This window comes from Crocodylus siamensis, chromosome 6 (genome assembly GCF_052110815.1).
Source record: "Crocodylus siamensis isolate JL-2025a chromosome 6, ASM5211081v1, whole genome shotgun sequence".
NCBI lineage: Eukaryota > Metazoa > Chordata > Crocodylia > Crocodylidae > Crocodylus > Crocodylus siamensis.
In genome coordinates this window covers 46,559,838-46,582,491 of record NC_143400.1, presented here as the reverse complement: position 1 = coordinate 46,582,491, position 22,654 = coordinate 46,559,838, and the positions used below count along the sequence as shown (strand labels likewise).

The following is a 22,654-nucleotide window of genomic DNA, read 5'->3' as shown; positions in this document are numbered from 1 at the left end:
TTCTTTATCTCTACGTGATTCTCCCTACTTATTTACAATATCCTGGATGAAGAAGGAGTCAGCTTCTTTGCAGCTGTGTTGGGGTCTTAGAAGTAGAAGATCCCTACCCCATTCCCCAAACCATGGAGAAATATGGGGAGGGGGAGCTTATAAAAGAGATTCCTTTTCATATTGGGAGGCAGATTTCTGCCTGCTCTGTCAGAACTGGAAGGAAAGAAATTTGCATAGCCTGCTGTGAAAGACTTGAATGACACCTCACACCTATTCACAGATAGGCATTTCTAAGTATTGTTTTTACAAGCAGACACAAAAAGAAAACATAAGCAATTTTTTTTGTAAGTTTTGAGTTCCTTTATTTATGTAGCAGCCCCAGAACAGATAACCTGTTGAAAACTACCTGAACTACTTTGCAGGTGAAAGTCATACTTTGATTATAAGTATGATCTAAGTCTACATCCAACCCTACATGGCTAATGTAATCCCCAGGAGTCGTTATCCGCAATAAGAGGCTGCAAAGGAAGCTGGAATGTAGTTTTAAATAAAAAAGGCTCAACACTGTGCTGCTCTTTTCAGTGGGTGAGGGCCCTCTCCTTTTTCCTTCTGAGCTTTAAACCATTCAGGGGGAAAAGAAGCATTAGTATGTCTTTCACTTCCCACTAACTGCTGTGCTGGTTGTTGGCAACCAAAAACTTCTTCTGTTCTGGACTGGGAAATGATTAACCTCCCATGCTACATGCACACCTGTTGGAAATTGGTTGACAGACAGGCCCTTTTCTGATCATGATAGAAGATCATGTGATTAACCTTTATGTTCAATAATCATCATTTCCAACGCTGAGAGCTTCACTACACCTCACTGTACCCCAAAACTTGTATGATTACTATTAAGCATTCACTCTAAATATACCTCTACGGTGCTCTACCTTAATAGCCCACACTGTTAGCAATAGCATGATGGAGGAAGAATTCTGGACGGCTCCTCGTTTCAGATCACTGACTGGAAGGAGGCAGAGGAACGTGGGTAGGTGGTGTGGGGTCATCATTAAACATCATGTCACGGCAGAACAAGATGTTTTCCTTGCCCAGGCCAAGTTGATACTGCCATATGTAGATCTTGTCATGGGGCTTCAGGGTCAGGTTGACAGACTCTTCCATTTCAGTGGCTTCATTCCAGGATTCCTGCTCTGTGTTGACACTCTTCCCACCATATTCAGCAGTGACAGAGAATTGGTACTTGGCAATTGCTTCAGTGAGGCCTCCTGACTGGTATGAAGCTGACATGCTTATTTTCCAGTTGTGCTCCACACTACTCATCTTCTCCTTGGTGTATCCCACCTTCCTGGTGATCTTCTTGTTCCAGGTGATGGGTGTGTTGGAATCATTGGAGATGGTCTTGATGGCTTGCCAAGTGCCAAAAGCTGAACCATGTGTAATGGCTAGTCCCCCTGGGAGAAAATTGACAACATCAGGGTGGAAGGAGTAAGTCACAGAATCTGTGTTCTCATGAAAGTTGGTGGTTCGGTAATACTGGACCCCCCATTCATCATGGGGCTTTACAAAGTAGTAGTAGTCCTTGACGCCCCAATAATAGAGACCATTCCTACACATAGGGTGCAAAGTATATTCAACAGCATCACCATCAGTGTTCATATTGGTGACCTTGCGGTAGACACCCTTGCTATTGTAGATGATATAGAAGTGGCCAAAGGCTGAGAGGTAATGGTCCCCTCCACGACAGTTGGGATGGAGATTGTACACAACAGCACCTGCGTCAGTGTTCATGTTGGTCACACGCCGATAAGCTCCTCCTTTGATGATGAAATGGTCATCCTCGTAGGCAAGATAATGCTCCCCACCCCGGCAGGAGGGGTGCAGGCTATACACATTCAGATCTTTTCCTTGATTGAAATTGGTCGACCTCATGTAGCAGCCCAGGTCCGAGCAGACGATGTAGTAATATTATCTACACCACAGAAATCAACTCCGGGGGATTTACTCTTTGGAAGTATTCCAGGCATGGTGAATGGCACTGAAAGATAAAACAGTTTCTTCCTATTAATGATTTGTATTACAGGTGCAAGAAAATGGTCCCTGCCCAAAAGAGTGTACAACCTAAATAAACAAGAGAAATGAAGAAATCTTCTGGCCACAGCTCAGCACAGCTCAGTAACGGCTCAGTAACCCTTACAGTGTGCACCAATTCCTGCTCACTGCTTCAGAGTAGGTCAAGAGTAGCCTTCCCTTCTGTAAGTGCCAGGACTAACTGCTCCAGAAAGCAGTATTTTATAAAGTCACTAAATTTAGTCTCTGCATCTTGGCCTGAGGTTAGATTGACCCAGTCTATTTTTGGATAATTATAGTCACCAATTATTTTTCAATTATTTTTCAGCTTTCACAGCCTCTCTCAACTACTTCAGCATTTCTAGCTAACTGCTGCCATCCTGGTCATGGGGGTTGATACATCCCCAGATGTTTTCTAGTGAAACACAGAATTTGTATTTACACAAATTCTATGGTACAGTACCTATATTATCAGTTAAAACACTACCCTATTTGATTTGATGCAGATCTTGATGAAAAGAGCCAAACTCCACAAAATTGTGACCTATTCTATCATTCCTGTATAATTTTTATCCATCTCATTGATTTTCCTATTTGCACCAGGTTTCTAAGATACTTATTATCTCAAAATTATTATTTAATGCTATGCATCCAAATTCTCCCATTTTGGATGTTACACTTCTGGCATTAGTATAAAAGTCCTTATAATAATTAGTTTTACCTGGCTGGCTGCTTGTGTGTGGCCTTTTAACCAGGAAATATATATGTTTACACTAGGTTTCTCTGTGTTTCACCTGAGTACCCCCACCCTGTTTTTTATTGCCATTATTTATGGCTTCACCGCTATAGGACATATCAATCCTAAATATGTATGTGCTGTTCCACACCTATTAGATTTCCCCTGGCTATGTGTTTACCAGCTGCTCTACCAGTGTGAACTTGCATTGGTAGCAAATACAAGGCTCTAGCAGAAGCGTTCAAGGCACAACCCTGTCATCTTCCAACAAATCTATGACTTCTGCTAAATCCCTTGTCAGATGAACATGCAAAAGGAAGGATCTGAAACTGTGTGCAGGGGTAGCACCTTTGCAACTTATACATGAATCTCACCATAAACATAGTGTGTGCCAGGGCCCATAAACCCTTTCTGGCATCTAAATTGCTGGTGTGCCATAGCCAGATCTGGGGTTCTTGGGGTCAGTGAGGACATCAGCTGATTGTCTGCATTAGCCCCCAGGAGGCCAAGGTCATGGCTTCTTGTCTCCTCGTCCTGGGAACCATCTGCACAAGGAGGTCATGTGGGCTGAGGCATTCACTTCCCCAGCAGTGGAGGGAACACTAAGAAATCTCTTGCCTACCAGAGCCTTACAACCAGTAAGAAAGGGAGGTCATGCTGAGCTGCTGGGATGGGGCTAAAGACAGCCCCTTGGCACCCCTGCAGCAGCCTTTCCACCTGAGCTGCCAGGCTGCAGCAGTCCAGGGCTGGGATCTGTCCTGACATGGGAACTCTCAGTCCTGACATGTGGGGAAGGGGTGTCAGAAGCCAGGTCATCATTATTCTTATATCTGCCAGTGTCCTCAGTGCGGGGTCTCTTCATTTTATTCCTTTCTCTCAGGTAACTCACTTGACGCTGTGGGGTCAGAGCCAAAGACTTATCTCAGCTCCCTTTGGGTAAACCTACAATGACCCGCCCCCCCGGTGAAATGCTTTTCCTCCTTAACCTGGATTTGAGCTTACCCAAGTCCTGCTCCTGGGGTTCCTCTCAAAGATGAATCCTCCCTCCTGCAAGGATGAGAGTAGTAGACTTTCCTTCCCACACCCCTTTTTATAGATCTCCTGGTTGACAGGATGACTACCCATGGGCTCCTGCAAGTTGCAACACAAGTGGGTTGCAATGTAGGTTGAAACAACATGCAGGAGGTTGTGGATGTGATGCCAGGAAGCTCCAGGGGCTTGGAGAATTTCACAACTGTTCTGAGCATGCACAGCACCACACAGTTGCAAGCCACAGCATGGAGCACAAGCTCTTCTAATGAAGATAAAAACTTGCTGCAATGCAGGTCGTAACACAGTATGCATGAGGGGGATGTGAAGGTTGATGCCAGGAAGCTCTGAGTCCTTGGAGAATTTCACAATTGCTCTGACCACCATGCAAGCAGCAGCATGGAGCACACACTCTGCTAATGAAGATCCAACTTCTTACAAGCCAAAAGAAGTTCCTCATTATTGTGCACAGTTCTGTGACAGTAGATGACAACTACAGCAAAGAGTGAGTTGAAGAATCTCCCACACAGCAAAGACAGCAGGCAGAACAGAGGGATTCAGATCCCCTGTGCTTTTGGATTTGCAGTCAAGAAACCTGGCAGCAACGTGAAAGCAGTGGAAGGAAGATCCAACCTTGTACAGGCAGCTGACCATGGCAAAGAAAGATGCACTATACATCTGGGGCCCACCCCAGACCAGCCAGGCACAGTTGCCCTGTGCAGTGCAAGGCCCAAACTAGCCACAGCAGGCGTTGCATGTGCTAGATCCAACATGCAGCTGGGACATTTATGAGCCTGATCAAGCCCACAGGGAAAATCCCAAGTCATTCATCTGACCCATGGACTGGTGGTCTGGTACTCATCTGGCCTACAGGGCCAGATGAATTTGACAGCCCTGCTGTAGAGGTACAAGAGGAGATATGTCACTGTATTTTACTCATTTCCACTGAATTCCATTTGCTCCTTCCTGTATTTTTTTTTAAACTGTGCCAGCCACTGCCATTTCCCTTCATCCCAGTTCTTGCTGCTAAATGCCTCACTCACTTTGAGATCATGTTGCAGCACTTCATCTCTTCTTTAATCTCACTTTTTAATGGCTGATATTTTTTAAATAGCAAATGAATGATGTGTGCAACTGTATGCCACCCCCAGAGCTGGTCACAATATTGGCCCACCCACCTGTCTAGGGCCATCTGTTCTGACTACCCTGCCACACCTTGCTGTATAGAAAAACTGATGGAAAATCTGAGAGGCTTCCTATTAAATGCCCTGAGGTCACGGCTCTTACCTATCCTTTGCCATTAGGACAGTGGTGGCAGATAATGTTGATGAATGTCACCATTCTTTTGTTGATTTTGACATCACTGCTCCAAGGAGGACGATGGGCAACCAGGGTTTGTGTTTCTGCTACTGTTCTGGAGCAGCCAAGAATACCTAGATCCCTTCTTGGATGTTGAATATGCACATTTATTCCATGTTTCCTACTAAATAAGAGGCTTCAAGGTACTTAGATCAGTAACACTGTCAGGTACTTTCTTCTTAGACCCATTCTTTATGGGTGTGTCAAGAGAAGTGCCTGTTGCTATTGCTTTTACCCTATATACCACCTGGCACCTGCCCTCTTGCTGCCTCTATCCCTCTCCATCTACTATTTAACCTCCAACCCTGATATGCAGTAACTGTTGTAGTGGCAGCAGCTCCAGCTTGGCCCTGAAGCTGGGACTGGAGCTGCTACCTCCATACTGAGTGGCCTGCTTGGGACTGGTGCAACCATGAGCTCTGTGTTCTTCACTGGAGCATGGCCAGAGCCATGTTAGAGCTGTAGGCTAAGAGGTGGCAGCTGGAAGGGAGTAGAGGGAGAAGGAGACAGATAGCAGGGAAGGGCAGATGCAGTGAGGGCCCAGCTTCACCCCTGATCTGGGTCAGGGCTCGAGCTGGAGTTGAAGTATCTGGACATACTCGAACAGGACTGTTTGCAGTTCCATACAATAATAGGTGCTTGGCGGACAACAGGTCACAGATAACTATAGCAGAAAATACTGGTATTATTTTTTTCTAGCAACCAGAAAATTATTTACCTATTTTAAAATTTCAGGGCACCTATACACACGATGGACCTTGATTAATCAAGCCTGCTATGCATCTGCTGAAGCGTGCTGATTAGTGTGCTCCAGCAGGCTCCGTGTCATGTGTATTCAGCGTCCCCACACGTCAAAATTGTAGTAGGGGTGCTTTAACTAAGCTCATCGAGTGAACTTCAGTTAAAGTGCCCCCACAGCCATTTTGAAGGGCAGGACACTGAATACACATGACACTGCGGGAACTTCAATTACAGCGGCTTTCAAAGCCACTCTCATTAAAGTGTCCCCCCCTTCACCCCAGAGCAAGTGCATAGATGCCCTCAGTGTCAAAGTGAACAAGTGGAGTAGATCACAGGAACTGAGTCAATGTCAATTCATTACTGGAAAACTATGCATCTTAGACATAACACTTACAGTGAAATCTGATCACAGAAGAAATTTCCAGAAAAATTCAAACATTTGGTGCTTCGCTTTTTTCACCAGAGATTTCTACACATAACATTAAGTAAGCTGAAACGAAACTATATGCATATTTAGGTCTATATCACACCAAACCTTGTATTCTCAAATGCCAGTCACTGACTTTTCAGAGATGGTAAAACCCTTTTCCATTGCTCCACAAATCCCTTTCTTGTATCCTGTGTTGGGGGGGAGCTATTGCATTTAAACAGACGAAGTGTTGCTAGTTAAAAAATAAAGTTACCAGTCTGGATTGGTTCAACAGAGGACACCAGACATGCTTATAAAATTATCAGAGCCCCTAAAACAAAAGTCTTCTCATTGCACGTACAAAATAGTTGGGATAGTGTACAATAGTGGGAACCCTTTTGTGTGTTTCCACAAACTTGGTGAGACTGAGACCTGGCATGAATATGGTGAACATTGAGAATTAAAAATTAGGTTGTAGAGTTATGTTGGCAACTGAAGACAAATCCTCCAGCGCTGTTAGGGAGACTGCCATATTAAACCACGTTCTTCCTGCATGAATGTCTGAGATACAATAGGGATGTCAGCAACAATGTACACAGATAGATAAATATATTCAAAAGCCTTGTTTACAGGGAATTAAGAACACTGCACTGGTACTAATCCTATGATTTTCAGATTTCATCCTTTCTCAACCATCTTCTATGTTATATTAGTGTAAACAATAGTATGCATCAGGAATATCAATTTATCTTTGCAATTAATAATAAATAGGTTACTTAGGAAAAATCAGTGTGTATGTACAACCCACACATTTCCATACAAAAGGAATAAAACACACACACACACAAAGTATCCAGGCTTCATCAAGACAATCCCTATTGGCACAGATGCATAGTTTGGGGTGTTTTGAGGAGAATTTTCCCCGATAATCCCAGCCCAACCCTAGCTCCTTATTTGGTGAAATGTGCATAGAATACAGTTCTAGGGACCTGTCATATGGCAGAATGGTACTTGAAGACCAATTTGTTGGTCAGGCATGGGCATAGCCAAGCTTCTTTAGGAGAGTCTTGGTGGCAGACGTACAGGTTGTAGCCATGTTGGTCTGCAGTCAAAAGTAATCAAAACTCTTGGGGAGCTGATATCTTTTATTAGACCAATTAGATAGTTGGAAAAAAAGTCTTGATGTGCAAGCTTTTGGGTACACATGCCCTTGCTCAAGCATAGCAGAGTGCAAAGATTGTAAAATTTCTCCAATGTGGAAATGAAAATTCATAGTTCACAGGAGAGCTGAAAGGTGGTGTGGTGAGAGAGAGACCTCTTCTCAAATGTGAGAAGATGATGATGAAAACTGGGTAACTGTTCTCTTTCCCCAGGTTAACCCCTCTTGTGAGAGACGTGGTAGTATAGCTAAGAGGAATGTGTGTGAGTAACTGGGCACCAGCCCTGGATGCTGAGTGAGCAGGTGGTGAAAAAATAGCAGCTACTGAGCTACTGGCTTCAGCAGAAGTGCCCAAACATGTCTCCAGAGAGAGAGAAGACCTGGACCTAGACCTGGATGCCAGTGTATTTACCTCGTCCTCACCTTGGTATAAATTAGGAGTCCACCAGAGTCATCGCAGCTGACTCCTCTCACTCTTCCTCAGCGTAAACCAGGAGTATGCAGGGATAGATTAACACATAAGCAAACTAGGAACATGCCTAGGGCCCAGAGCTGCGGGGGGCCCCTGGTCCTTACCTCTGCAGCAGTGGTGCTAATGGCCCCCTCTGCCTCACTTCCCTTCGCCTCCCCTCCCTTGGCCGCGTGGTGGTGGCTGCCACCCCCTAGCAGCAGTTCCAAGCCCTGCTCTCTGCAGGTGGCAGCACTGGGGTGGGGAGGGGAATCTCGACTAGCCCAGGGCCCTGAGTGTGTTTGCCTAGGGCCCACTAAAGGGTTAATCCAGCCCCAGGTGTATGTACTGGAAAGCAAATTTAGCTCAAAGTAGGCCCAGTGTGTGGTGGGAGCAGGAGGGCAGAAAGATGTCTCCTGTCTCTCTGAGCCCCTTATATGAACTAAAAGTTTAGCCCACTGCCTTGTCACCTTTTGGGTTCTACTCCTTGTCTCAACTGCTATATGTGTGTCATGATGGGTAGAACAGGAAGGAGAAGGTGTTCCCCGAAAACAGAATACCCCGTAGCCTGGACCTGAAGGTTCTTGCCCAGAAGGCCAGTCATGCGCTTTCAGGAACAGGAAGATATAGAACCTGTCCTTTCCAGGTTCCAGAGGGTATAGGGCGGAAGGGTGATCTCCTTTGGTAGAGGTGTATATGCAGTTTGGTATGCTCTGGGAATGCTCACTGGGTCTAGCCAACAACCAAGGTATTTCAGGAAAGCCAGACTGATCTCTGTGGTATTAAAATAGTGGCTGTAGAAGCCTAAAGCAGTTTTTTTTTTAGGAACTCCTGTCCATTTCTGGCCTGCCCCTTCCTTGATATTTTACCCTGAAGCTGAGATACTGCAGCTGAGCTGACAGCTGTGTCCCCAGCTCAGGAGCAAGCCCACATCCTAACCCTGTGTTCAGAGACAGTAGGAAAAAAATTCATTACATACCATTTTAGGGTTGCTCAACTGCTGTTGCCAATAACAAAGCAGCACTGAACTCCAGAGATAAGAGTGCCTTTGCCATCCACAAACACAGGCTCCTCTATGCTCTAGCATTGTACTCCTAGCTAATTCACCTTCATGACTGAATTCACCCTTCATGGGCCTTAGTGAGGAAGCAAAGCATCACCCCCATTTTCTAGAAGGAAACTGAGACAGGGAGAGGTTAAGGAGTAGATCAGCAAGGGGAAAACAATTCTAAATCCTGCCTAACGGGCCCTTGAGGCAGCTAAATCTAAAACATTACAGTCACCAGAAGAGGAAAAGAACCCAGGTGTCCTACCGCTATGTGAGGGTGTTAACCTCTGAACTACAAAACTCATCTCCTCCTCTCTTGCTCACTGAGCACTTAAGCTCAACTCAGGTTTAGGAAATGCCATTCTTAGCTCCACCACAGACTTTCAGTGTAATCTTTGATGGCTATATTTGCTCTGGAAACAGAGGTGGATGAATGTGGAATCTAGGAGTGCCGACCATGCACCAGAATCATACAGGGCTGCACACACACAGTTTATACTTTAAAGAGCTTCCAATGAAATATCATGGATCAATAAAAGCCCAAACCATTGGATGTTTGCTCCAATACAGAAAAGTGCAGGGATTCAGAACCAAAAGTCAGGGAAGTGATTGCTGCTGCAGTGTTGAGAATCAATATGGGCAGGGTAAAAGCACAATATCCAGAGAAAAGAAGAAAGGAAAAATACAAAATGTGGAATGAGAGCTTGGACAGGAGGTTTATCTGTGAGGATGGAGGGGAAAGGATGAACCTTAATGATGTTGTGTTGAAGGAATCTGCAAGGCATAGACAAGCTGGAGGTGAAGACCTAGAGAGAAAAGTTCCAGTTGAGGACAGTAGTCAGGTAGTATTGTCTGTAGTGAGGGAAGAAAAACAGTGGTGGGAAGGAGGTCTATAATTACAAATGTAGGAGGAAAAAAAGGTCAGACCAGAGTCATGTAAGCCAAAGAAGGACTGGATTGAAAGAACATTGTGGCCAGTTGCATGGAAGGCAACTGATAGAACAAGGGAGAGAAGGCTGGAAAAGTGAGTCTGAGCTTTGGTGAGAAAGTGGTCATTCGATGGATCTGCACCTATATACATGCTCAGGTGGTCGGGGGTGTGTGTTTTAATTAGAGCAGATCTTGGGAACCATACTAATTAAAATGCCTGCAGCATCTTGTGTTTTCAGTGTTCTACACTTCAAAATGGTGGGAGAAGTACTTGAATTAAAGCTTGTTCAAGGAGCTTTAGTTAAAGTGCCTTCATCGCCATTTTGAAATGCAGGGACACTGAACACAAGTGACGGTGAGGCATCAGAGCAGGTGTCCTGCACATGTACAGGCACCCTATTGAGGGAAAGAACTGGATTGGAGAGGACAGAACAGGTGAAGAACACCACATTTGGGGAGCTGAGTAGTAAAAGAGAGAAGGTGGCCTTTGGAGAGGCAAGTGAGGTCAATGGTGATTTGTTTTTCAAAGAAAGATTAGATGTTTTTACACTGTGAAGAGAAAAATCCAGAAAGGAAGCAGGTAGGAGAGTTGAAAAAAAGAACTGGTGGGGTGAGAATGGGATGGTGTCACAAGGCCAAGTGGAAGAAATTAGAAAAAAGGAGCAGAGGAACTATTTCTCTGTCAATGAGAAAGAACGAAATTTGAACTGCTGGGGAAAGTGGGCAGGGAAGATGAGCCAAGGGAGAGGCAAGCTTTCTCTGCAAGAATGCAGCAAGAGCCTGCCTAAAGGGAGAAGAGGAGGCAAGAACAGGGAAAGGTATGAGAGTGAGTCAAGCCAAGGTTGGTGACAGGGTGTTAGGGGATGTATAAGTCTCACCCCACTGCACTTGTGTACTTCATCCCTCCCTTAACACCCTGTTTGGCTCCATCAAGTATATTCTTCTTCAACTGGCCTGTGAATCAAGAGAAAGCTTTGTTTACTTTCATTAACATTGGAAAAGGCTGGGATCCTATACCATGGGCAAGGCTTGGAGAGGTGGGATGGGTCTATGGCCTGACTGGCCAAAAACCTCATGAGGAGGGGAAGCAGTGGGGGCCTAGACCGGAAAGACCAGAGTAATGGGACAAAAGGCTTCCTGGAAGGATATTTAATTTCTCTGTGGCCAGGCCTCTGTCCTTGTGAATCACTGACATCCTGCTCAGGGTAAAGAAACTAACATTTATCATCCCACAGCCCACCTGTAAGACACCAATGGCACAGAACTAGCAAAGCTGTGGGAGAGGTACCGGAGGATTGTGCTCTGGTGAGGTACCGGAGGACTGGAAGATCGCCACCATGTTCCCCATCTTCAAAAAAGGCAGGAAGGAGGACCCAGGAAACTATAAGCCGGTTAGTCTTACCTCGATCCTAGGTAAGCTGTTCGAGAAAATTATGCTGGCACACATCCAGGAGGGGCCAGCAGGGGACTGCATGCTTAGTGGCAACCAACACGGGTTCATCAGTGGCAGGTCCTGTCAGACCAACCTGGTGGCCTTTTACGATCAGATCACTAGATCATTAGATGCAGGGGTAGCAGTGGATATAGTCTTCCTGGACTTCTGGAAGGCTTTCGACACTGTCTCTCACCCCGTTCTCATTAAGAAACTGGGGGGCTGTGGTGTAGACACCCACACAGTCAAATGGGTTGCCAACTAGCACCCAGAGGGTGGTAATAGATGGGTCCTTCTGAACCTGGAAGGACGTGGGCAGTGGGGTTCCGCAGGGCTCGGTCCTCGGGCCCGCACTGTTCGACATCTTCATCAGTGATTTGGACGAGGGGATAAAAATTTGCTGATGACACTAAGATGTGGGGGGACGTGGGCACACTGAAAGGGTGCAACAGGCTACAATCAGACCTGGACAGGTTACAAGGGTGGGTGGATAAGAATAGGATGGGTTTCAACACAGACAAGTGCAAAGTGATGCGCCTGGGGAGGAATAACTGGCACCATACCTACAGGTTGGGGAACTCCTCTCTTGTCAGCACGGAGGCAGAAAAGGATCTTGGGTTCATCATTGACTCTAAGATGAACATGGGCCGGCAGTGTGGGGAGGCAGTTAGGAAGGCCAACCACACCTTGTCATGCATCCACAGATGCATCTCGAGCAGGTCCAAAGAGGTGATCCTTCCCCTCTATGCGGCACTAGTCAGGCCGCAGCTGGAGTACTGCGTCCAGTTCTGGGCGCCGCACTTCAAGAGGGATGTCGACAGCATGGAGAGAGTCCAGAGGAGGGCCACTCGTATGATCAGGGGACAACAGGGCAGGCCCTATGAGGAGAGGCTACGGGACCTGAACCTGTTCAGCCTCCAAAAGAGAAGGCTGAGGGGGGATCTTGTGGCCTGTTATAAACTAGTCAGGGGGGATCAGCAGGCATTGGGGGAGTCACTGTTCCCCCGAGCACCGCCAGGAGTGACCAGGAATAATGGTCACAAGCTGGCAGAAGGTAGGTTTAGATTAGATATCAGGAGGCGCTACTTCACGGTCAGGGCGGCTAGGGTCTGGAACCAGCTTCCAAGAGAAGTGGTGCAGGCTCCTACCCTGGGGGTGTTTAAGAGGAGGTTAGATGAACACCTTGCTGGGGTTGTTTGACCCTAGAATTCTTTCCTGCCATGGACTAGATGATCTGCTCAGGTCCCTTCCGACCCTAGAAACTATGAAACTATGAAACTATGGAGAGAAACACGAAAGCCAAAAGCTGTCATCTACAATATCATCTTATACCACCTCCCCCAACCTGCTTTCAGAGCCTTGGATTTGTCTAGCAATGCACATCTCAACAGGGCATCAGAAAGCACCTTCATCTCCACATCGCTGAGAGAAGGTGAGTCCTACAGACTCATAGACCTCAAGGACAGAGCAAGTGATTTGGTTCCCTTGTCCAACCTCCTGTACAGCTCAGGCTGGAGAATATCACCCAGGTTCCCCAGTGCTGAGCCCATTCACTTAGATTCCCCAGAAGTCATATCTTCATAGGACTGGACAGACAGATTGAGTAATGCCACTTAAGATTCAAACTCTCCATTATTATGTATCTTCCATAACGATATATCAGTATTTCCATAAAGATATACCCAAGGAAGTGAAGGTGGTGTCTCACTACAATAACAGGATATTTCATCTTTGACATAATACCCCCTAGGGAACCCCCCTACCTACATGGCTTGGGCCATAGGTTAAATCTCTGGGTCTCTTTATTAACTTTTGGAAGCAACCTGGAATCCCACTTCAGTCTGAGGCAAGGTTATGAAAGACAGGATGGGTCTATGGGACATGTGGAGAGAAGGGCCCCAGTCAGATGCAAACCAAGAGGATGAATGGAAGGTCTGGGACAGAGAAACTAGGCTTCTGGGACAAGGGGCTCACCAAGGCAGGGGCTACATGGACAGTTAGTTTGAGCTGATGTGGCCATCACTTTGTCCTTATCTATTGCTGCCTTCTTCCTCAGGGTAGTGAAACAGGACCACATAGCCGTTAGACACTCACTTTGGTTGCATAAGGCATTTCACCAGAGAAACAAAACAGGCAAAGTGCCAGGAGAGAAAGTGTGTGACTGAGAGATGACAGCTGTCACCCACAGGTCCCTTCTCCTGCTGCCCATCCACACTCCCTCACCTGCCCTCAGAGCTGTGGGTCTTTTGAGTGACATGTCTCACCAAGCTCACTGGAGCAGCACAACTGTTTATCCCTGCAGCCCTGGCGGGCGGGGATCCCACAGACCCATGCAATTTCAGGGGCAAGGCTAAGTCATTCAACTGCCTTGTCCAACCTCTTGTATAACAGAGTGGAGAATTTTTGCTCTGAACCACTTCATTTCAGTTTTCCTAAATGAGTGTGAGTGCTTGGGAATGGGTACTTGGGAAGATGGATAGACAGAACAGTGCCAGTTGTTTGAAGCTGAACATCTTTGCCAGAACAAACTGGCCTTAGGGAAATTCTCTCAGCCTGAAGCAGGGATGGGGGAGATAATTCTGGCTAGAGAACACAACTCGTGCCAGAAACACCAGTACCTCAGGGATGGACACCTCCCTCCAGGCATAAGGAGAACTCCTGCTCAGGTCCAGGCTTTTAGCTGCAGCAGGAACTTGAAGCTGGATGGCCCACCCTGACCATTGCAAGACAGTCCTAGACATTGGACCTATTTCTCCAAAGAGATGTAGAAATCAGTGTTCTGCCCTCAGTTTTGAAAGCTAAACCAAGCCTTTCTAAGTTTTTCACCACGACAGACCATCTCCACCAGTGGTCTATGTGCCACCTGGGGGAGACAAGCCAACAACCCCGAATAGCTCCTCTACATTAGACAGCATCAGGCCTAGACACTAGTCTTCTCCATGGAGGTACTCCACCACTTTCCACACTGCTGAGGAGACACTAGTGAGCAAAGAGACTGATGAAAACAATACCTCAAACAGCTGAGGTATTGTTTCAGCATTGCCTGGTGTCACAGCAGGGTATCACATTATGTGCTCCCAGTACTAGCATGAGCGATACAAACTTTACTTTCTCCCTTGCTGTTCCTTCTTCTCCACTTTTCCAGGTGTTTATCTAGTTTTGCCTCAGAGAAAATGGACTGGACTTTGACAACAGCAGTTGTAATGCCAGCTCCATCCTGCTCAGGTACTGCTTCTTTTTTGTTGTTTAACTTTTCCAAAAAGGACCACTGCCGGAAAAAAATCCTGGGGGTTACAGTGGATAATAAATGGAATAAGAGCCATCTGTAGGCCCTTGTTGTGAAGAAAACTAATGGAATGCTGCACTGTATTAGAGGAGCACTGCCAACAGATTTTCCCCCTCTATGCAGCACGGGTGAGGCCACATCTGGAGTCCAGTGTCCAGTTTTACCCCTCCCCCCAACAAAAAGGATGTGGACAGATTGGAGAGAGTCTAGCACAGGGAAGCAAAAATGCTTAGGGGTCAGGGAATGTGCTCATTCATGCACAAACACTAAGAAGAGAACAAAATGGAGGGAGCAGCTGACTTGGTACTAGCTGCACTTGATCAGATGTGCTGACAGAGCAGAAGGGATTTCAGATATGCAGGCTCCAGGTGTACATGAATTGAGATGAATATGATTCCAGGAAGGCTCAAGATAGCCCCTTGTTCCAAATGCTCTGAGTCCCCGCTGAGGAGAGATGCCTTATTTCAGAAGCAACTTTCCCTACTCTCACTGTTCTGGGGACAGAGTTTCTTGCATAGACAATGTGCTTCCCATTTTCTGCAGCCCCCCGCTCGGCCATCAGTGCAGGAATATCGAGGGGCACATGCCCTCTCCTTCTGTGCCCCCACCATACCTCACCTATAGTTTCTTAAAGGTCACTGCAGGGCATGGGCTCCCCCCACAGGGCACATGGACATGACTCCGAGGTTTCCTGTGGGTTATAAAACCCCTGGGCTGAGGCAGAAATTCTGTCAGTCTCCTAGACTCTAATGATGCTGATGTTGCTCCTGTTCCTGCTCCCCACAGCACTTCTGCCCCATGGGGTTGGGGCTGGTGAGTACAGGGTGGGACTGGATTATTAGGCAAATGCCCCTGGGGTTTTCAGAGTGTTTTCAAATCAAGGGTCCTCTCCAGAGTCAGATGCTGCTTTACTGCAGCTGCTTTGGGATCTAGCTAGAGATGAACTGAGGGCCACAAGGGAAAGGAGTTTGTATGGGACTGGAGGTAAGAAAAAGGAGCAGTACAAGAGGCCAGTATCACAGCATTTCTGATTTCTGTCCAAGGGGTCCAAAGAGCAATGAGATACTTGGGTGCAAATCTGGCCAGAACGTGAGCTGGCAGTTTATTATTCCATTCCTCTTCCAAGTCCCAGGAAATAGTCATAGATTATAAGAGCATTTGCATCTTATGTGTTAGGCTTTGCCTTTGGAAAGGGGAAGGGAGGGGGAGAGTTCTACAAAAATCAAATGTTAAAAGTCCCTTTTAACTGAGATCTCTGGTGCAGCTGGCTCTTGTCATTACTTGTTCAACTGTCTTGGAGATACGCCCAAAGAGTATACATCCTGAAGGAACCATTGTGATCTGGCCTGGGTAACCCGGGCCACTGCCCTGCCTTGCGGTAACTCCTGCTTGGAGTAGATCATGACTTGTAGCAAAACAGCTGATCTTTATCTAAAAAAAATCATGGAGTTCCCACTCCCTAGCCCTTGGAAGTGCTGCAGTACTTAATCCCTGTCCCCACTAAAATTGATTCCTTTTGTTTAGCCTGAATATGTCCAGTTTCCACATTGAGTCACCGGCTCACCTTCTGCGCTTGTCTGCTGAAGCAACAAGCCTCTTACCAGAGTTTTATTTCCCATTTGGGTGTGAACAGGCTGGGATAAAGACACTTTTTGGCCTTCCTTTTGTTGATTGATGCTCTGTTGATGGATCTCCTCAAGCTACACACCATGAGGTTTATGTTCTGGTCTGCCATATTACTCAGGCCTTTCTGTGAACTGAACTATTTCCAACACATCAGCTTAATTTCTGTGCTGCCAAAACCATGCGTGTGTTGACCAAGCTCAGGAATGCCACTGAGCAGCATGACCCCCATGCTTACTCCTGTTATGACGGCAGTAAATGCGAACAATTCAGATATGGAGGTGATCAGAAGACATAGCCAGGTCCCAATCTCTAGCTGACTCTCCAGGCAGGCTCATTGCCATTTGGAAAGCATGGTAGATGTACCGGGGGGGGGGGGGAGGGAGGGCTACACTGAAGAATATCTGAGGTTAGGGAGTCTGGAAAGAAAATAAATGGGTGGGGTCTGCTTCTCAGTGGAGCTCAGAATCAGGGCAGAAGCAGCGTAGAAACACCCCAGACCTGGCCTCTAGTAATCCAGCAGGGATTGCCCAAACATCAAACACAGAGGTCACAGACCCTCCATTCTCTGACTTGGGATAGGCCTGTTTATCACTCCAAAGATCCCATTTGCCTTTTTGACAAGAGAACCAGCCCGGGAGCTGGTATGCAGCTGATTCTCACCCAGAACTAGCAACCTCCAAGATCAAAGTCTCCCCTTATACCATCTTGGTATTCTTTACCCCTACATGTGTTTCTTTTCGTATGGTTGCATACTAGGCAGTGTAAAGCATGCTACACTAGTGGCCTTCCTCTGCATTGCTGAGCACTGCTCCCATCACTGTGTCATCTGTAAACCTTTGCAGAGATGACTTTGTGTGTTCCAGGTGGGGAGAATAATTCAGTTTCATACTGAGATTTCTGAAATCTCCTCTGGGATGTTGGGAGAAACCTGGGGAGGGACCATGGAGGTCATGATTGCTCAGCCACATGTTGCCTCAAAGCAGGTGATTATAAGCTTTCCCTGTCTCCTTGCAGATGAGATCATTGGGGGACGGGAAGCTAAGAAGTACTCCCGTCCTTACATGGCCTACACAATCATCAAAACATCTGAGAATGGAGAATGGACATGCGGAGGGTTCCTGATCCAGGAAGATGTGGTGGTGACAGCGGCTCACTGTAACACTGAGCCCAGGTAAGAACTCTAGTCTAAGCTTCATGGGTCAAGAGGAACATGCCACAGCTCTGATACATAGCAGGACCATCAAGCAGCTGGATGTTCCTGCACTGCCAAATTCCCTAGTCACAGGGTAAGCCCGTAGGCCTAGAGCTGCTGAGTGGCCCTGTCTCACTCTCTATACTCAGTTCAGGAGACAGGAGGGAAAGGGCAGAGGGAATCAGAAGTCTGTACTGATCTGTTTTTTTTTCTAAGCCAGCGGCTCCCAGACATCTCATGACAACAAGTAGCAGCTCCAGCCCTAATATCCCCACCTTGTGTCTACAGCAGAGGAGAGAAGCACATCCAGTGCTCTGAGCCAGCCAGTGCCCATCCCTGTCTCTGGATGAAAACTACCATTCCTTAATGGGGAAAGGCCCCACGCCTCATTGCCATCACTCTAAGCTGGGCAGTCCACACATCCCGGAGCCAGGTCAGAGGCCCTGTATCCCCCAGTTCCGGCAGACAGGCCCCTAGCACTGCAGCAGAATTTCCAATGACAGAAAAGCTTTCTATCCCTACCCCCAAAGCCAAACTCAGTGAGCTGAGTCCAGATCAGAGCTACTGCCCCTAGAAGAGAAAGGTCCTGTTATCTGTTCCCCAGCAGCTCCTGGATATGATGCTTCTTGAGCTGCAACATTACTGACTGCCAGGCATTAAGGGATCACAGGATGTGGGAGTCCTGGTCCACCAGTCACTGTAGCACTGCAAATTACACCCAGATCCTAGACCACTCATTGGGCTCCTAAGTGCCCTTAGGCACCTAAATGTGATCCTGTTCTAACCTGATCAGGTTCCTGAAAAACCAGTAATGTGGCTGCTTCTGTAATGTATCACAGTCTTGGCCTCTAAACTAAATCTCAGAAAGCACAGAGGAAGTGGGCTCAAAGTATAATACCCACAGAGCACTGCTTTGGGGATCTTCTTTCTAGGTGTGAATAGCTACAGTAGTCTGAGATTTCCCTGCAGTGATCGGAGCAAAATGTCTGTGATTCTGGGAGCACACAACATTCGGGAGCCAGAACCAAACTCTCAGAGGATTGAAGTGAGGTGCTGGATCCCCCACCCTGAATTCAGCAGGAAGGCTTTTTACTATGACATCATGCTTCTGCAGGTATCTCTCTGATCCTACCAGCCTGCCCCAGTGACCTCACACTATTGCAAGTGCTGCACTGGGGCCCTGGGTAAACAGAAAATTGGAGGCCCCCCACAGAGAAGGGTCCTGATCTGCAGCACTGCACCCATACCCAGCCCCCAGCTGCATCTCGGCTGGGGCAGGCAGCTCGCAGCACCCCACACACTGCTCAGCTGTTCCTTCCCCTGGGCTCAGAGGATGCAGGTGGGCTCTGGTGGCTGTGAAGGTACAGCTCTCCCAGCCCAAGGCCAGGGAAAGCTGAGGGGCAGGCCCTGGCCGAGGTTTCCCCGGGAGAAAGCAGCAGCAGCAGGGAGTTAGAGCCAGCCCGGGACCGTAGTGGGTAGCACTGCGCACTGGGAATCCCCTAGTTCCAAGAAGCTGACAGGAGCTTCAGGATACCACCTAGGCACCTTAGGCAGCAGTGAGCATGTCAGGGCCACAAGAGGGGCAGGATCAGGGGCAGGGTGGGGGCAGCAGAATGGAGTGGAGTGGCATGCTTTCCTCAGCTACCCAAGCTCACCTGTTTCCCCAAGGATCTAGTCTCTCCTCCTTTTCCCAGCGTGCACTTTTGGCAACACTCCCACTGAACCCCCATGGTGGAAAGCAGCCTTCACACACCCACACCCTGCTATACTGACAATATTCAGAAAAGTCCAGGCCAGATTATTCTTCCCAGAGCCTAGTGCAGTGATTGGGATCCCAGCCAAAGCCCATGTACACATGCACACACATGTAAACACGTGCATTTGCATAGTAGCATTAGTGAGTTTTCCAAGGGGGGCCCTGTTTCGCAGGGCCTGTGAACCCAGGCCCCATAGGCCCATGCATTAATCCACCTCTGAAATACTGCAAGGCATCCACAGCCTCAGTGCACTCCCTTCTCCTTCTCTGCTCTATGGGATGATTCTTCGATCCTTTGGTTCTCTCCATGGCAGCTGAAACACAAAGCCAGGCTGAATCACTGGGTGCAAACAATCCCCCTGCCTGCTAGGATGAAATGTGTGAAATCAGGAAGCATGTGCTCTGTAGCTGGCTGGGGCAGAACATGTCTGTCGAGCAAAATCAGCTCTGATGTACTGCTGGAGGTGGACCTGAAGGTCCAGGATGATGGCATCTGCAGAAAGGCTTTCTTCAGATATTCTCCTCAGGTTCAGATGTGCGTAGGAGATTCCTCTGGAAAGAAATCAACATTCAAAGTAAGCAGTATCCTTGCCTCCTGAAGTAGTGTGATGCTGACACCATCTGTGACCATGGTGGGGGAGATACCAGGGCTGTCTCAACCCAAAACTGGGGGGTGGGGGAGGGGATAACTTGCAGATGTCTCAGGATGAAATTACAAATTACAAGTGGATCATTTAAAGACCACTTAAAATGTACATATGATGCAAAAATTTGCGGTTCGTTTCTCGGGAGGCGAAGAACTCTCAGACACACACTATTAGCAATACAAAAGGTATATTTGCAAATAGGGTCAGACCGAAGACAAAAGACCACACTCTGCCCCCGGGGACAACTTCTCAGCAGGCTTTATCCCCTCTCTCCTGAGCACGTGTGCAGAAGCAGGAACTCTTACAACTCATTTCCAGTTCATACAAACATATATGAAATGACGTCACGTCATCCGTCGCATGTGCATTATAATTAACTACTTAAGTATGCGGGGCGGATAGGCTTATATGCATTAGCTAATCACGCATGCTTAGAAAGCTCTCCAGGTTACCAAAAGTTCAAACCCCCCCCTTTCCCAAGGACACAGTCAATTAAATCACAGCCTTTGTAGTTTACAAGAGTAGAGGCAGAGGAGTTTGAAGGTATGTGTGATTTAGTGTTACAAAGAGATAGTAAATTAGTGAGATGTCCTTGGTGGTGTTTCTGCTTATCAGGTACAAGATACAAACTGTGCAGTTTTAACAACACTCTATTCACTATACATTTTTAATAATATTTCTATTTTAATAATATTTCTAACACATATACAATGTGTTCAGAGCACTTAAAATGTGAATGATAGCACATTAAAGCTCATTAACTCTTTCCTGCCATGGCAGGGGGTCGGACTCGATGATCTGCTCAGGTCCCTTCCGACCCTAGAAACTATGAAACTGGTGCTGAGAACCCTTTAGGCATCTTAAAGTTAAACCTTTTTTATTTGGGGGGGCCAGGTTTATCTTTGAGCTGTACTACCTAGCTTGAGTTAAATTAACTTCTGGGTGTTCATCTGAGATCAAACCACCAGTTTGCAGCTGTTCAGTATCCCAGGAGTCACTGCTCTAAGGTGCTGGATCCAGACACACAGGGGAGGCAGAGGCTGCAGGAAACCCAGGAGCAAGCAGGAAAGGGGAACTCTCCCAACACCCTGCTGTTCCTGCCATCACTGCTCTCAGTCTGACTGAGCAGCAAGGTAGCAATTTTGTCAGAAGGAAAGGTTGTGCGGGGGGGGGGGACTTAGGGTCTGATGGGATTCAGTGAGGAAATGTGGGGGGTGGAAGGAATAATAAAAGTGGCATAAGAGGGCCCTTCTTCCACTCCTCCTTGGTCTATACCATGGCTAGACAACCAGGTAGCCAGGAAGGCATGGAGCAGACTTGCAGCCCCTAAACACAGTCCTGTTCACCAGCCCTCTAGCAGCAGCTCTGAGCAGCACCTCTCAGAGAGGGTATTAACCCTGAATGTGTGACTGGTCACTAGAACTAGTTAATCTTAACACAAACTAACATGTAATCTGTAAGGTGTTATTTCACCCTCAGCTCACAGTGCACTTCATGCTAAGGAAGGGGAGGTGAGTTCCATTTCTGGCACGGAAAGAAGCAAATTGATCCAGTGTAATTCATCTCACTTCTGGTTTTATTCCACAGGGTGATTCTGGGGGTCCCCTGGTGTGCAACGGGACAGCCTATGGCATTGTCTCCTATGGACGCCATGGAAAAACCTTCCCTAAAGTATTTGCAAAAGTGTCCAGTTTCATCCCCTGGATCGAGGAAGAGCTTAAAAAGCTACATCCTTAGGGCCTACTTGGATCCTCTTTGTCTGCCCTGCACTTCTGCAATTGAACTAAATCAGGCTGATGTACAAAACCTAACAGCTTCCCAGAAAGCTAATAAATAAATAAACAAATAAATAAATAGTAGTTAATTTAGAAAGAAAATGAAAAACAACTTGGAAATGCAACATAAGTTTCCATGGAAGTCAATTCATTTGTCAAACTAAAATGGTATTAAATATTGATATGAAAGAAGGATCATTCAAATCGGATGTCAAACAAACACTTCAAATATTGAAGTTAAGCAAAATGAAGGAAATATAAAGACATTTTTAAAAAGCTAGTTGACTGTGTCAACAATACATTTAAATTAGATACAAAATAATAGTTCACTCAGACCTAAGCAAAGTTGAAATGCTGATAGAAATTAAAGCAAATATAATTTTGCAATAAAATGAACTGAAATTTCAATTCAAAATAAATAAAAATGAGATCTACTAGAAGCTGAAACTTTCAGACATTGAAATCAAAATGAATGAGCTTGAAAGACCATGAATAAGCTCTGCACTATGCTGAGGTGTTAAACATAAAGATCTCCTGGGGCAAATGAAAAACCAGAGGGAAGGATGCCAAGATAAGACATGTGCTTGCTTGTGTGCCAAGAAATTAGCCACTAATGTGGTAGAGCCAGATTTCCTTAATTCAAGTCCTTGCTTGCTCTTTTCCCTCTGCAGCCTTTCCTTTCCCTCCTCTCCTATTGCACTACTGGGCAGGTTCTCTCACTGCTGCCATCACTGTAATGAATAAAAACAATATTAAAAAAGTTTGTGTGTCAAATTCCTGGGAATGCAATGAATTTCGTGAGCCTTGAAGCAGTCTCCAAATCTCACGGACACAACGGAGAGTGTTGGATAAAAGGGGGAGATGAAGCAAGGAATTAACCTCTTCAGAATGGAATTGATGTGACCAGGGTGAGGGGGGTATGAGATATACAAAGATGTGCAGGAGTGCAGAGCTCACGCTAGCTGGCACTGGAAGTGGATGGGGAAAGGAGAGTAGATATAAGGTGGACATTTGCAAGGA

At 46.7% G+C, this 22,654-nt stretch overlaps 2 protein-coding genes across 2 annotated transcripts; one reads left to right on the top strand and one right to left on the bottom strand.

The window, feature by feature from the left end:
- Positions 1 to 990: 990 nt before the first annotated feature.
- LOC149862625 (uncharacterized) lies at positions 991 to 1,923 on the bottom strand. The gene has a single exon (XM_090054015.1). The coding sequence runs from the start codon at positions 1,921 to 1,923 to the stop codon at positions 991 to 993; it is 933 nt and encodes a 310-aa protein (XP_089910141.1).
- A 13,464-nt stretch (positions 1,924 to 15,387) lies between these two features.
- On the top strand, positions 15,388 to 21,596 carry LOC149862624 (mast cell protease 1A-like). The gene is made up of 5 exons (XM_090052746.1): positions 15,388 to 15,451; positions 17,279 to 17,435; positions 18,426 to 18,570; positions 19,527 to 19,787; positions 21,447 to 21,596. Exons 1-5 carry the CDS (start codon positions 15,388 to 15,390, stop codon positions 21,594 to 21,596), a joined length of 777 nt encoding a protein of 258 aa, XP_089908872.1.
- Positions 21,597 to 22,654: the final 1,058 nt, after the last annotated feature.